This window comes from Harpia harpyja, unplaced genomic scaffold, assembly GCF_026419915.1.
Source record: "Harpia harpyja isolate bHarHar1 unplaced genomic scaffold, bHarHar1 primary haplotype scaffold_39, whole genome shotgun sequence".
In the NCBI taxonomy this organism is placed as follows: domain Eukaryota; kingdom Metazoa; phylum Chordata; class Aves; order Accipitriformes; family Accipitridae; genus Harpia; species Harpia harpyja.
Genome location: NW_026293320.1, coordinates 1,878,701 through 1,894,384, shown reverse-complemented (window position 1 = coordinate 1,894,384; position 15,684 = coordinate 1,878,701). Strand labels below are relative to the sequence as shown.

The following is a 15,684-nucleotide window of genomic DNA, read 5'->3' as shown; positions in this document are numbered from 1 at the left end:
ATTAGGGCATTATTCTCTGGCCAAAATCAAAGCCATTTCGCATAATATACGTTCACCTCATTTTTTCCATTTCAGCAAGTTCTCTCTTCAGCTCTGTGGATGGAGCTCTGGTAGTTGCTGGCTGAGTGTGCTGTGAGGAGCAGGACCTCTACCCATTGGCTGCCAAGGAGTCAGCCCTGCTCTGCAGCAGTGGGTTTCTGGGAATGGTGTCTGTCAGGGGGTCAGTCCTGGTGTTTGAATTGGTCAGAGGAAACTGCTCCTAATGTAAAAGTGCTTGTCAGCATCTGCACTCCCAGGGATAAGAAAACACAATCAAAAGAGTGTTTAGGAGAGAGGGGGGAGCTTAGAGCTCTCCCCTATCTCACCTAGTGATTCTCTTGGATTTCAGAAACCCTCATCATTTCTGCTTCACTCAGAGAAAACAAAGTGTGTCCTGCGAGGGAAGACGATTGCCTGTGGCTTAGTGCAGAGAGAGCGGAGATGGTCTGTCACTCTGTCGTGTCCCCACTACCCTGAGCTTGCACCTTTCTGAGATGGAGGGTAATCACACCCCCATGTTAACCTGAAAAGACTCCAGGCACTACTGAGAGCAGAGAGACCCACTGTCCAACACCAAGTGTCTCCCCCTTTCTCAAGGTCTCCACACCCCACCTCTTGCCAAGGACACACATGGCTCATTTCACAAACCCAACAGCATTTCCTCAGTCATAGTGTCTCTGTGCTTCTCCATGGGGCATTCAGAAACACCAAGATGCTATGGGACAGATCTGCACCCTGGAGAGCAGCTCTCAGCTTGGAAGGACACCCCAAGGAGGTAGCCAAGTGTCCTGATGATGGTATCTCAGGAAGGGGGAGTCAGCTCATTTCCTAGGGAAATGACACAGACTGCATTGTCCACAGACCCCAGCTTTGAGGAAAGCTTGGACACCTGTAACCTTGTTCCCATGGACACAGCTGCATGGGAGGACCCACAAGATCAGTGTGTGACTCTGCAGCTGAAACTCCCACCCCAGAGAGCCTGACAGCAGGAACAATAGCAATAACACAGACAAGTGGGGAAACAAGGAAAAAAGCAGTGATGGTCTGGCTCAGAGAGGCAAGGGGAGAGGCAGCTGGGCACTCAGGAAAGAGTTACCCTTACCCAGCTGTACATGCCACCTGCCAGACACCAGCACAGCCAGGCAGTTGTTCTCAGTCCCTGTGCTCTACTTCTGGAGGCTCCTATCAGACTTACTGATCATTCCAAGTTACAGCTCAGGAGTCTCAGGGACTTGTTCCAGCATGACAGCTCCTTTTCCATTTCTCCCACCAAATTCCCCAAGACTAGGAAACAGAAAACACAGACTCAGGAAAGTTCCTTAACTTTATAGAAATCCCTGCTTTGACCTTCCCCTTAAAAAGTGCACTCGGAAATGACTTGGTGGTGATCGAGATGTGTGAGCAGCCCTGATCCACACAGCACCCTCTTGTCAGCAGAAGGACCCTGCCCTGCTGGGGATTGCTTCTTCCACCCACAGCTTCTCCCCACTCTGCTGTTACAGTTCCCCAGGCAGGCTGAGTACTTACCCTGACCAGTGGCAGAGTCCCTGCCCCAGCACACAGCCCCCTGGGGTGCAGGGACCCTGCTCAGAAGGACAGCCCTGGGCACCCCTGGCTGCACACCCACCTTCACACTCTGCAGCCATCCCCAGGGGAAGGCAGCTGACATGCCCTGTCCCTCTGAGGGTGCAGCAGGGAAGCTGTGCTCCAAAGCACGTCCTTTTTCTCTACACTGGAGAAACTGTGAGAGTCCTGCTGACACATCCCATAGGCTGTGGGATGTGCCGGCTTTAGGAGGTCATTCCAGGAACCACAGCTGCATTGCCCTGCAGCCAGAGACTTACCCTGTGAAGGGCTGTGAAGATTTTTCTCCAGGTCAGCTCTCCTCTCTCCTCCCACCCCAGACTGCCTTTAACCTACTTCTCAGTTCCCTCCTGTCCCCTCGGTGCCTGCAGGCAGTGCCCTCAGCCCTGCTGCGCTTTGCAGAGGAGCTGCTCCTGGGCAGAGCTGTCTCTCTGCAGTGCTGCCTGCTTGCCATGAGCTCCCTCCAGCCCAGGAGCCCAGCCCAGCTCAGCAACAGAGGACCAGCCCAAGGCAGCACTTTCTCTGCCCCCTCTGGGCTCCCTCCAGGTGTCCCTGGGGCTCCAGGGGAACCTGCTGGCAAACAGGCTGAAGCAAACACTGGTGTTCCTTCCCTCAGCTACAGAGAGACTTCTGTCCTGTGGCATTTCTTTTATTAGAAAAAGAGTTGGGTATGTGTTAAGGAGGCTCACACAATCAAATCCAAGTGGTGTTTAAACTCAGATTTGTTCTTCAGTAAAAAGTTAGTTAGAACTCCGGTAACATTTGTGAACCACAGGCTCAAGGATGTAAGGGGAATTCGTACTTCACAGCCAACTTAAGAATTCAAATTCAGAATACAAATAACGTCACAGCATACTTAAATATGCTCTCTAATTCAACACTGTGTAACTTAGCTATCTAATAAATAGCGCAGAAAGCAGAAGCAGTCAAAATGAAAATCCTCCAGGTGACTGACTGCCTGCTCTTTGGGCGCTTTCCAAAGCAAATATTCAAGTCAGTTGCCTTCAATCTTTTCACAAGTGATCCACAACACATCCCTTATTTATAATTAGTGTCCCGTAAAGATATAACCATCACCCTTAAAAAGTGACATATATTGTCAAAGAAGGATCTGAGCCATGTACAGTTCTCATGCACCACGTATCAGTGTATTTTTATTTCTCTCTTTGTTCATGAGGATAAAATCAGAGAGGCTTTCTTTGCAGCCCTGACAGGAGTCTGTATCATCATGGGAAAAAAGACTGTCACACCTTGGCTTCACTGAAACTCAGGCAAACCTCCCACTGACTTCAAAACCTAAACCAGAGTTTTACCACCAGCCTTTGATTCCCAGCTTGTGTCTCATAGAAACAAATTTTCCTCGCACCTTCATAGACAGAGGACTAAAATTTAACTATTTAAGTATTTAACTTTGAGACATGTGACGTGGACTGCTGGATGGTTTTGGAAGTGAATGGCGATTGGGAAGCACAGCGTGGGCGCTTGAATTACTGCGGCACATAACAAAGAGAGGATGAGTTTACAGAGGAACGTGACAGCCTTACGAAGTATTCATGGATCTGCTATCCTAATGTTGATGTCCCACGAACTGAGGACAGGCAATGAGTCCAATGCATTCAATGCTGCCGTTGCTCAGTGTGGCTAGTGGGTTTGCTGGTCATTACGTGTGGTTACTTCTGACTATCAGCTACCTAAAGAGACAAGTAAATATGTGCTGCGTCTCCTGGTTGAGACCTTACTGGCCCTACCAACTCCCTGTGCTCACTCACATCACCAGTAAAAATGCTGGTCATCTTGTTATGCAGACATAAATAAATACCCGTCCTGTTATCTATCTCTTCTGATAGTTGTGGGCACCTACAGGGAGGCAAAACAGCGGTGCTGGAGCCTGTTGATCCAAAATATGCCCATCTTCATTAAGAGTATGTCCCTGCTAACAGAGGTACCAGCTATTCCCTCTGCTGTTTGGGGCACTTGCATCCTTGAAGAGAGCAGCGATGGCAGATAGCATGAGTGTCACGACTGGAAAGGACAGGTCCATCAATTCTGGATTGCTGGAAAAGGTCTTGCTTGGCTTGTGCGAGCCAGGCCAGCAGCTTCACCCACTGGTTTTCCCCACTCAGAGGGGAGAGCTGATCCACTTGCGTACAATCCCACACTGCCCCGACCCCACACTGGCGAAAGGGTGCTACCCCGGGCCCCCAGGATGGTGATATTTGGGACAGGAGTGCTGTGAAGGAGCTACCCTGGAAAGCCAGGGATAGCTGCAGGGCAGGCAGAGGGAGAGAGGGAAAGGGATGCAGTGCCCCTGCGGAGGCAGCTCCATCACGCAGGTTGCTCTAAGCCCCACTCCAGCAGGACTCCTGTGCCACCAGGCTTTCCCAAAGGAGAGCAACACCCCGGTGGTCAGGCTGTTCCCTGGGAATGCCCCTGCCTCTGGGCTTCAGCTTGTCCCCAGGGCAGCAGGAGAGCCCCAGGCGTGCAGGCTGCCCCAGGACTTGCTCCTGCCCGCTCCCCCAGCACTGCCCACCTCTGCCAGCTGCTGGGGCTGGAGGGGACCCCAGGCGTCCAGGCTGCTTTAACCCCCTCCAGAGCCTCCCTGGTCGGGCACTCTCGTGAAGACCAAGCTTGCACAACAGGTTCCTTGTGCCACGGGCCCTGGGCAAACACGGCTTATCAGAGATGCTGCAGGGACAAACATCCTTCCTCTTGCCAGAGCAGCTCTGTCCCCACAATTAGCTCCGAGTGGCTGCCTGCGGACAAGTGTCCGCTTCATCGTGTCCCTCTGGACAGCCGCGTCCTGCTCAGGGACAGCGCTGGCCTGGGCCGAGGATGAGGGCATTGAAGGGACATTTGGTGAGCTGTGGCCAAGTGCCAGCCAGGAACAGGTGTGGAGCCAGAGCCTTGTTGGGGACAGGGTTACTGGGACCCACTGGCTGGGGGCAACTCTGCAGAAGTGGGACCCAGGTTTGTCTGGGTGGGCACAGTGGCCCCAGGCAGTGGCAGGGTGAGGGCCAGGGCGGGGGTTAGTCCCCTCTGATCTCTGCTCTGGGGGGGCCGTGGCTGGGGACTGGACCAGTTTGGGGCCTGTAGTGCAAGGGAAATGGGGTGGGCTGGAGCTGGGCACTGCGACCACCCCAGCGCTTCCCCCAAGCCTCACCCTCATCTCCCAGTGCCCAACATTCACCAGTGCTCCCCATTGCCTCCAGTGACTGAAGATCCCAGCCATCTGGCTGTCCCATGCCCCCAGTTGTCCTCCCACGTTTCGGTGTTCCCAAACCCTGGGGTCCTTGATGCCCCAAGAAGGGGGGGGGGGGGTCAGTCCCAGCCCCCTGTTTACCCAAGGGGCTGGAGAGGGGTCAGAGATGACTCTTAGAGACCCCTGGTTTGAGGCTGACCTCATCTCTGGGGGAGTCCCAGAGGGAAAGCCTGGCCTGGGAGGTGAGGGGCACTGGGAGATGGGGGGCTCTGGCTTTGGGGGGCTGTTGGGAGGATGGTTTTGTGCTGGAGCAGTGGGTTGTCAATCATAGGGTGTCCGGCTGTCAGAGGCTCACTGCCTGCCCCTCCCTCACCACCCCCAGATGCCTGGGCCCTTCCATGTGCAGCCGCCCCATGTGGGAAGCTGGACCGATGCCAGAGAAGGTGGCTGGATCAGTGCTGAAGGCGGGGGCAACTCTGTGCCAGGGGTGGGCTCCCTGCCAGGGCTGGTGTCTCTGCCAAGCCTGGCTTTGCCCTGGGGGCTCTCAGGGAGGGGGGAAAGGAGGAGTCCTGGGAGGGATAAATCTGCCCCTCACCTTCTCCAGCTTCACCCAGGACTCGCCACACCGCAGAGGAAGATGAAGGTCGCAGTGCTCAGCCTGGCCCTGCTCTTCACCATCCTGCTGTGCATGCCAGAAGATGCTCAGGTGAGTCCTCAATGCCACGGGGAGAGGCTCAAGGCTGGGGAGGGGGTCTTGGCTGCAGGACATCAGCTCTCCTGCAGAACAAAATTGTCGTGGTGAGCACGAAACCCCTTGACTTGGCCTCTCCCTTTCCCAAGCAAGGAGCTCCTCCAGGCTCTCCTCACCTCCAGCCCTGGGCAATGCAGCTTTCTCCCTCCCACAATTCCATCTCTTCCCTCCACTTCCCCCGCAATTAATCTTCTTGTGCCCAGAGCCCGAGTTCCTTGGGAAGGTTCACCACAAACTCCTGTGAGGACCCCCACTGGTGTCTTGACCTGGTGCCCCCCCATCTCTCCCTTTTGGGCATCCCCACCCCATCCTTTTGGTGCCCTCAGACATCTCCTCCCTGGGATCTCCTCTGTGTCCTATCCAGGGTCCTCAAACGCCCTCCCGTTGATTGTTCCCAACGCCTTTCTTTCAGTCTTTCCCCTCAGTCCTTTGCCTTTCATCCTGCCCACTGCGGTATCGTGCCCAGGTCCCCTTCCTTGAACCCCCACTGCCAAACACTCTTCCAATCCCCCCGTTTTCCTTCTGCTCCCACCAACCACCTCGCTTGAAGTCCCTGTGTCCCCTCCACTTGAATCCCTTTACCCCTCACTTGCATCCCACGCAGGCCTGCCCCTTCAGCACCCCCTGCCCAGTCCCTTGGGGTCCACTAATTCCCCCCAGTGCACCGTCTGTGGGCCCCCCCTCACCCTCACCCCCATCCTCTTTGGAGGCCCTGAATTCCCCACACTGTCCTTGTCTCCATCCCCACTCCTGGTCCCTGCCTGAACAGGTATCCCAGGAGAAACTTGGAGGAATGGGGCTGGGGGGAGCAGAAGGAATTTTCCCGCTCAGACCAGGGGGAAGCCATGGTCCTGGGGGGGGCTGGGGACACCTGTGCCCCACCTACAGCCCCATCAAGGTCCAATCCAGACCACTCCTTTGCTCTCCTTCCCTAGGCACTCCCGGAAGCAAGTGGAGATGTTACCCTGGTAAGTAGTGGGGAGGACTTGGAGGGCATCCAGTCTGGGGAACTGGAGGGCACTTTGGTGCTCCCATCCCTTGCTGGGACCAGGGACATCCCAGTGAGCTTTCATGGTCTCTCTACAGGAGGAGTCAGTCGGATTTGGAAACAAGGTTCACTGAACTGAACTAGACGACTTCTGCTGGCCCCAGACCTTCTCCCTCTATGGCCACAACACTCCGGGGCATCCCAGTGTGCCCCAGTACACCCCACTGCAACCCCAGAGAACACCTGCACCACAGTGCTTTCCCAGGGAGGGCCCGTTCCCCAGGGCCCCCATCACATTCCCATCCATCCCAGTACACCCCAGTACACAGCCACACACCCAGGTGGGCCCCCTCCCCAGGACCCCCACTGCTTTCTGTGCACCACCATACAAGCTCATGTACCCCATTTCTCCCCGGAGTCACCTTCCCCAAGGATCCCATTGCTTTCCCTGCCTCCCAGTACACTCCAGTGCACCCAGCACGTCCCTAACCCTCCCTTTCTCCCCAGCGTGTTCTGACCAAGGAGGAGGTAAGACTTCTTCTTCTGCGTCTGAAACGCGCGCCTGTAGCTGCTGATGTCCGGGTGAGCAACATCAGGGTGTCTGCAGCCCCACGAAGGATCCTGGGCCCTGGGGGATCCCTGAGCCCTCTGGGGTGGGCAGACCTTGGGTACGGCAGAGGGAAACAGAGGGGACTGTCCCTGATGGATGTCCCAGGGTGAGCTGGACAGAGCTGCCCCCATGCCTGTCCTTGCATGCAGTAGGGCTCTATGGAGCCAGAAGGTCTCTGTGCAGGCCAGGCAGGGGGTCTGTGCCATACAGACTGCCCAGGATCACTGTGAGGGCTGGGCAGGCTTCTGGGAGATATAGGGGCATCCTGGGGTAGGGGGCTCTGGGTGCCATCTGGATCTCAGGTGAGCCAAGTCCTGTCCTGGGTATACTGAGGGCTCCAGTTCCCTTCTCCTTCCCCAGGTCTCTGCAGAGAGAGGCGGTGGGGACAAGGCCCCTCCCATGTCGCAGCAGACACTGGGGGTCACAATTTGGGCTCTGTCTTGCAGGTCCTCAAGTGATGGTGACAGCCCTGTCCTGTCCCCCTCCAGTGGCATGAGGAGATGATCATCCCTGGATGACCCCACCTGATCCCCTGGGAGCCCTGGGCCATTTCCCTCTCATGATCAATAAACCCCTTCAGCAAAGCTACGCTCTGCGTGTGTGTGTGTGCCTGCGTCCAGGTCCCATCTCCTTGGCCAGCGCCCGGGTGCCTGGGTCCTCTCTGGCTGCACCACCACGATGAGCAGAGCGGCTGAGGGAGCGCGGGCACCTGGGGTGTCCCCTTCCCACCCACCATGTGCCCCCAGATAAGGGCAACCTGGAGTGTCCCCCCAGGAGGCTGGGAGAGGCGAGGGGCAGCCGGTGCCAGCCCTTGGGGCAGCCGGTGTTTTGGAGGCACAGTGGGAAAGAGGTTCTTACCAGGGCTCTAGTGAGCACCATCCCCCAGGCAGCACAGTTTGGTGTCGGGGCAGGAGAGGATCATGAGCAGGCAGCCCGGACCCCTGGGTCCTCTGCCCTGCTCTGGGAGGGGTGGTGGTTCCCTGCCTCACGGACTCAGCAGTCCTGGCTTCACAGGAGGTTTCAGAACCTCATGCTGGAGCCAAGTGCCTTCCCGGACCCCCAGCCCACACCCTTCTCTGGGGCACAGTCCCCATCACAGGCCAGGAAGGCAGGTCATTGTGAGAGACCGTCATCTGGAGCCATTTGTCTCCAAGATTGTTTGCTGTGAGAGACGGAACTGTGGACTATTTATCTGGAGCCATTTGTCTCTGGGATGGCTTGTTTAAGCAGGACACTCCTCTGGCCCATAAGGACGATTACCAGGCCACTGAGGCATCCAGGGGAGGAGGCAGGCTGGAGCCGGTGAAGCATGCAGGAATGTGCAGACTACCATTGTCATGGAAGCCTTAGTCTTTGAGAAAATGTCGATCACCCAAAGATCATGTGATAGATGAAACCTGCAGCATGCGAACAGTACGTATGTGCATGCATTAGACTATGCCTTATAAAAAAACGTGGAGACAAGCCATGGTGTGCACCCATCACCAAAGAATTGAAGACTGAGGACCAACAGGATGCTGCTGGATCCATGGTGGTGACTATTCTTGCAACTCTATCCCGACTGATTGCTTCATTTCTGCTTTTTTCTTTCAGTCTATCCTATTGCTACTATTTTCTACTTTTGATACTTTTGATAACAAAAGCTGTTTTGGGTATCCAGCATTTGACCTCGTTTGTGTCTTAATCTCACTCTTGGGATCATATCGAAACCTTTCACGCCATTGGATCGGGACAGTCGTGAGCATCAGATGCTCGACGGACCTCCCCTCGTCCCCCGCCTTGCATGGCCCAGCTTTGCAGGACTTTGTGTTCATGATGTCGTGGCTGTGGTTCCGTCTTTCCAGGCACACACTGAATTACCACTGACTTTTACATTTGGAATTTTTCCCTCACCCCACTGCATGTGATGGTCTTAAGGGTCTTTTCCAACCTCAATGATTCCTTGATTCTCTGATTCTATGATTTCCTGTCTTCAGCAGGGTCAGCTGCAGGGGAATATTTCTCAGGGGGCTGGGGGGACCTGAGAGTCCCCAGGGCAGCAGAATGCAAGCGGGGCTGATAGGCAGCACCATCCTGTGGCTTGTCCCTGGGCTGTGGGGTCCGGGCAGGAGCTGTCAACTGGGAAACCAATAGAAAAAGGGGAAGCCAGGAACCCAAATTTATCAAGACACAGGCCTGGCAGAGCAACCATGGAGACAACAGCAGAAAGCAAACTTCACTGCTCACAGTAGTTGATGGGCCATCGAGAAACCACAGGCACCACTTCCAGGAGGATCAGCCTGGACTCTGCAAGGCTGTGAACCAGGGGGACGCTGGACTGGGAGGGATGCGGGAATCCGTAGAGCTGTGCAAACCCATGAGGGACGTGCAGGGGAAGGTGGAGCAGGGAGAAATAAAGATGGGGGTTGGCAGAAAAGGATACAAAAGGGGCCAGTCCCGTGTAAAATAACCGCCGATATCAGTATGGGTTGGGGGGTGAAGGGATTGAGAGCAGCCATGCAAAGAAGGACGCGGAGGTACTGGTGGGTGAAAAGCTGGGCATCAGCCAGCAATGTGTGCTCGCAGCCCAGAAAGCCAACCATATTCTTGGCTGCATCTAAATAAGTGTGACCAGCAGTCGAGGGAGGTGATTCTGCCTCTCTGCTCTGCTCTCGTGAGGCCCCACCTGGAGTGCTGTGTCCAGCTCTGGGGTCCTCAGCACAGGAAAGACATGGACATGTTGGAGCGGGTCCAGAGGAGGGCCACAAAAATGATCAGAGGGCTGGAGCACCTCTCCTATGACGACAGGCTGAGAGACTTGGGGTTGTTCAGCCCCCAGAGAAGAGAAGGCTCCGGGGAAAACTTATTGCAGCCTTTCAGTAATTCAAGGGGGCTTAGAAGAAAGATGGGGCCAGACTTTTTAGTAGGGCCTGTTGCGATAGGGCAAGGGGTAATGCTTTTAACCTAAAAGAGGGTAGATTCAGACTAGATACACGGTTGAGCTTTTTTACGATGAGGGCGGTAAAACACTGGAACAGGTTGCCCAGAGAGGCTGTAGATGCCCCATCCCTGGAAACCTTCAAGGTCAGGTTGGATGGGGCTCTGAGCAACCTGATGAGGTTGAAGATGTCCCTGCTCATGGCAGGGGGCTTGGACTAGATGACCTTTAAAGGACCCTTCCAACACAAACTATTCAAAGAGTCTATAATTCGATGGTAAAATGGGGCCAGTGAGTGCGCTTGTCTGGCTGAGCCCTGTGCCTGATCACTGCAGTCTGTCCTGTCTTCTTCTATCTTCTTATTAAATATTTTGTTTAAAATCCCTGAGTATTATCACTCTATTGCATGTGTGTGCACGTGTGATGCAAGGACCAAGCGCCAGCTGCCGGTGAGACCCCTGAGTGTGAGAATGAAAACTGGTGCCAGGTCCTGGGGTCAGGCTGGGGCTGTGCGGGCCCCTGCCCTGTGGTGTTGGCTACCGGAGTGAGTGGCATCTCTTCAAGGATGCAAGTGCCCCAAACAGCAGAGGGAATAGCTGGTACCTCTGTTAGCAGGGACATACTCATAACGAAGATGGGCATATTTGGGATCAACAGGCTCTGGCACCCCTGTTTTGCCGCCCTGTAGGTGCCCACAACTATCAGAAATGATAGATAACAGGACCGGTATTTATTTATGTCTGCATAACAAGAAGACCAGCATTTTTACTGGTGATGTGAGCTAGCACGGGGAGGAGATAGGGCCAGTAAGGCCTCAACCAGGAGATGCAGCACATATTTGCTTGTCTCTTTAGGTAGCTGATAGTCAGAAGTAACCACACGTAATGACCAGCAAACCCACTAGCCACACTGAGCAACGGCAGCATTGAATGCATTGGACTCATTGCCTGCCCGGAGTTCGTGGGACATCAACATTACAATAGCAGATCCATGAACACTTCGTAAGGCTGTCACGTTCCTCTGTAAACTCATCCTCTCTTTGTTATGTGCCGCAGTAATGCAAGCACCCACGCTGTGCTTCCCAATCGCCATTCACTTCCAAAACCATCCAGCAGTCCATGTCACATGTCTCAAAGTTAAATAGTGATCTATTTCAATCCTCCGTCTATGAAGGTGCGAGGAACATTTATTTCTGTGAGACACAAGCTGGGAATCAAAGGCTGGTGGTAAAAATCTGGTTTAGGTTTTGAAGTCAGTGGGAGGTATGCCTGAGTTTCAGTGAAGCCAAGGTGTGATGGTCTTTGTTCCCATGATGATACAGACTCCTGTCAGGGCTGCAAAGAAAGGTGTGGGATACTTGGAAAGTAATGGACACATAGTGAACAATCCAGGCACGATGGACCTGATTAACTTGTGAGCCAAGGACGCTTTGCAGGCCTCAAAGACGCTTTGTAGGCAGTAGGCCTCAAGGACGCCTTGCAAGCAGCTGGCTTCAAGGGCGCTTTGTTAACGATAATTGTTGCTACAATTTTGATGGAGCAAGCACAAAAAAGCAGGACAAAGTTGGGCCTATGTGACGGAAAGAAGGACAGAACAAGATACAGGCGGAGACAATCATTTGCGTGATCAGAAAGTCTTATCCAATCAAACTATTGCTTTAGGCGCGTGGATAGCACATGCTAACCAATCTTTAATCAGCTTATGCGTGATCGGGAACCAAAATGAGTATATAAACCGAGCTATTAGGGCAATAAAGTGGCATCTGCTTGATCATATTGATTGTGTGCAGTGTCCGTGACTTCCGTGTCAACAAAAGGCTGTCTGATTTTATCCACATGAAAAGAGAGTAATAAAAATACACTGATACGTGGTGCATGAGAACTGTACATGGCTCAGATACTTCTTTGACAATATATGTCACTTTTTAAGGGTGATGGTTATATCTTTACGGGACACTAACTATAAATAAGAGATGTGTTGTGGATCACTTGTGAAAAGATTGAAGGCAACTGACTTGAATATTTGCTTTGGAAAGTGCCCAAAGAGCAGGCAGGCAGTCACCTGGAGGATTTTCATTTTGACTGCTTCTGCTTTCTGCGCTATTTATTAGATAGCTAAGTTACACAGTGTTGAATTAGAGAGCATATTTAAGTATGCTGTGACGTTATTTGTATTCTGAATTTGAATTCTTAAGTCCGCTGTGAAGTACTAATTCCCCTTACATCCTTGAGCCTGTGGTTCACAAATGTTACCGGAGTTCTAACTAACTTTTTACTGAAGAACAAATCTGAGTTTTAACACCACTTGGATTTGATTGTGTGAGCCTCCTTAACACATACCCAACTCTTTTTCTAATAAAAGAAATGCCACAGGACAGAAGTCTCTGTAGCTGAGGGAAGGAACACCAGTGATTGCTTCAGCCTGTTTGCCAGCAGGTTCCCCTGGAGCCCAGGGACACCTGGAGGGAGCCCAGAGGGGGCAGAGAAAGTGCTGCCTTGGGCTGGTCCTCTGCTGCTGAGCTGGGCTGGGCTCCTGGGCTGGAGGGAGCTCATGGCAAGCAGGCAGCACTGCAGAGAGACAGCTCTGCCCAGGAGCAGCTCCTCTGCAAAGCGCAGCAGGGCTGAGGGCACTGCCTGCAGGCACCGAAGGGAGAGAAGTGAGGCAGAAATAGGTTAAAGGTAGTCTGGGGTGGGAGGTCAGAGGAGAGGCGACCTGGAGAAAAATCTTCAAAGCCCTTCACAGGGTAAGTCTCTGGCTGCAGGGCAATGCAGCTGTGGTTCCTGGAATGACCTTCTAAAGCTGGCACATCCCACAGCCTATGGGATGTGTCAGGAGGACTCTCACGGTTTCTCCAGTGTAGACAAAAAGGACGTGCTTTGGAGCACAGCTTCCCTGCTGCACCCTCAGAGGGACAGGGCATGTCAGCTGCCTTCCCCTGGGGATGGCTGCAGAGTGTGAAGGTGGGTGTGCAGCCAGGGGTGCCCAGGGCTGTCCTTCTGAGCAGGGTCCCTGCACCCCAGGGGGCTGTGTGCTGGGGCAGGGACTCTGCCACTGGTCAGGGTAAGTACTCAGCCTGCCTGGGGAACTCCAACAGCAGAGTGGGGAGAAGCTGTGGGTGGAAGAAGCAATCCCCAGCGGGGCAGGGTCCTTCTGCTGACAAGAGGGTGCTTTGTGGGTCAGGGATGCTCACAGCTCCAGATCATTCCCCAGGACATTTCTGAGGGCACTTTTGAAGTGTGAGGTCAAAGCAGGGTTTACGCTAATGTTAAGGAGCTTTCCTGATTCTGTGTTTTCTGTTTCCTAGTCTTGGGGAATTTGGGGGGAGAAATGGGAGAGAAGCTGTCATGCTTGAACAAGTCCCTGAGACTCCTGAGCTGTAACTTGGAGTGATCAGTAAGTCTGATAGGAGCCTCCTGAAGTAGAGCACAGGGACTGAGAACAACTGCCTGGCTGTGCTGGTGTCTGGCAGGTGGCATGCACAGCTGGGTATGGGTAACTCTTTCCTGAGTGCCCAGCTGCCTCTCCCCTTGCCTCTCTGAGCCAGACCATCACTGCTTTTTTCCTTGTTTCCCCACTTGTCTGTGTTATTGCTATTGTTATCTTGTTCTTGCTGTCAGGTTCTCTGGGGATAGGAGTTTCAGCTGCAGAGTCACACACTGATCTTGTGGGTCCTCCCATGCAGCTGTGTCCATGGGAACAAGTGTCCCATCTTTCTCATTATCTGAGGGGTTATGCTCAATGCTGTCTGTGGGGCTGGGGAATGAGCTGATTCTCCCTTACAGAGATGCCATCACATCAGGTCACTTGTCTATCACCTCAGAGTGTCCTTCCAAGCTGTTAGCTGTCCTGCAGGATGCCAATCTGTCTCATAGAATCTTTCTGTTATCTGAAAGCCCCATGGAGAAGCACAGAGATGCTATGACTGAGGAAATGCTCTTGGGTTGGTGAAATGAGCCTGGTGTGTCCTTGGCTAGAAGCAGGGTGCTGAGACTTTGAGAAAGGGTGAGATATTTGGTGGTCTGCAGTGGATGTCTCTGCTCTCAGCAGTGTCTGGTGGCTTTTCAGGGTAACATGGGAGCGTGATCACCCTCCATCTCAGAAAGGTGCAAGCACAGTGAAAGTGGGAACTAGACAGAAGGATGGAGCAGCTCCCCCTCTCTCTGCACTAAGCCACAGGCAATCGTCTTGACTTGCCTGGCTCACGCTGTTCTCCCCGAGTGCAGCAGAAATGCTGAAGGTTCCCGAGATCTAAGAAAACTCCCCAGGGGCAATGTAGGCAACTGTAAAAAACCCTAGAACTCTTAAACTACTTTCACCCTCGTGGTTCCTTAGCACAGGGGGTGCAGATGCTGACAAGCCCTTCTGTGTTAGGAGCGGTTTCAGCTGACAAAGTCAAACACCAGACTGGCCCCTGCCCGCACCTATCCCATGGACCCACTGCTGCAGAGCAGGGCTGACTTTTCAAGAGCCCATGGGCAGAGGCCCTGCTCTTCATTGCAAGCTCAGCCAGCACCAAGCAGGGCTCCAGCCACAGATCTGAAGGAAAGTCTCCTAGAAAAGGAAAAGTTTCGTTGTGTGTGAGAGTGGGAGGGTCTATGGGAAATGGCTTTGATATTGCTCAGAGAATAATGCCCTGACCCTTCAGTGTCTTTTTTCTAATTTGACAAAACCCCATTCCCACAGGAAGAAAAAGTCCAACAGCACTTCCATCACTGAGTTTCTTCTCCTGGCATTTGCAGACACGTGGGAGCTTCAGCTCTTGCACTTCTGGCTCTTGCTGAGCATCTACCTGGCTGCCCTCCTGGCCAACGGCCTCATCATCACTGCCGTAGCCTGTGACCACCGCCTCCACACACCCATGTACTTCTTCCTCCTCAACCTCTCCCTCCTCGACTTGGGCACCATCTCCACCACAGTCCCCAAATCCATGGCCAATTCCCTCTGGGACACCAGGGCCATCTCCTATGCAGGATGTGCTGCCCAGGTCTTTCTGTTTCTCTTTTTGATCTCAGCAGAGTATTTCCTTCTCACTATCATGGCCTATGACCGCTACGTTGCCATCTGCAAACCCCTGCACTACGGGACCCTCCTGGGCAGCAGAGCTTGTGTCCACATGGCAGCAGCTGCCTGGGGCTGTGGGTTTCTCAACGCTGTGCTGCACACTGCCAATACATTTTCACTACCCCTCTGCCAAGGCAATGCACTGGACCAGTTCTTCTGTGAAATCCCCCAGATCCTCAAGCTCTCCTGCTCAGATGCCTACCTCAGGGAAGTTGCGGTACTTGTGGTTAGTGCCTGTTTAGTCTTTGGTTGTTTTGTTTTCATTGTGCTGTCCTATGGGCAGATCTTCAGGGCTGTACTGAGGATCCCCTCTGAGGAAGGACGGCACAAAGCCTTTTCCACGTGCCTCCCTCACCTGGCTGTGGTCTCCTTGTTTGTAAGCACTGCCACGATTGCCTACCTGAAGCCCCCCTCCATCTCGTCTCCATCCCTGGACCTGCTGGTGGCAGTTCTGTACTCAGTGGTGCCCCCAGCCATGAACCCCCTCATCTACAGCATGAGAAACCATGAGATCAAGGATGCCCTCAGAAAACTA

General features: G+C 53.6%; 1 protein-coding gene and 1 long non-coding RNA gene across 2 annotated transcripts; both read left to right on the top strand.

The window, feature by feature from the left end:
- Nucleotides 1–7,083: 7,083 nt before the first annotated feature.
- Nucleotides 7,084–7,759, top strand: LOC128138378 (uncharacterized). Its single transcript, XR_008233992.1, has 2 exons — nt 7,084–7,143; nt 7,618–7,759. It is a non-coding gene; the product is annotated as an uncharacterized LOC128138378 (long non-coding RNA).
- Nucleotides 7,760–11,255: 3,496 nt separating this feature from the next.
- Nucleotides 11,256–15,684, top strand: LOC128138357 (olfactory receptor 14C36-like; the record flags this gene model as incomplete). The annotated part of the gene is made up of 2 exons (XM_052779652.1): nt 11,256–11,261; nt 14,734–15,684. Coding segments are annotated over exons 1-2 (957 nt in total), but the record flags the coding sequence as incomplete, so codon positions are not given.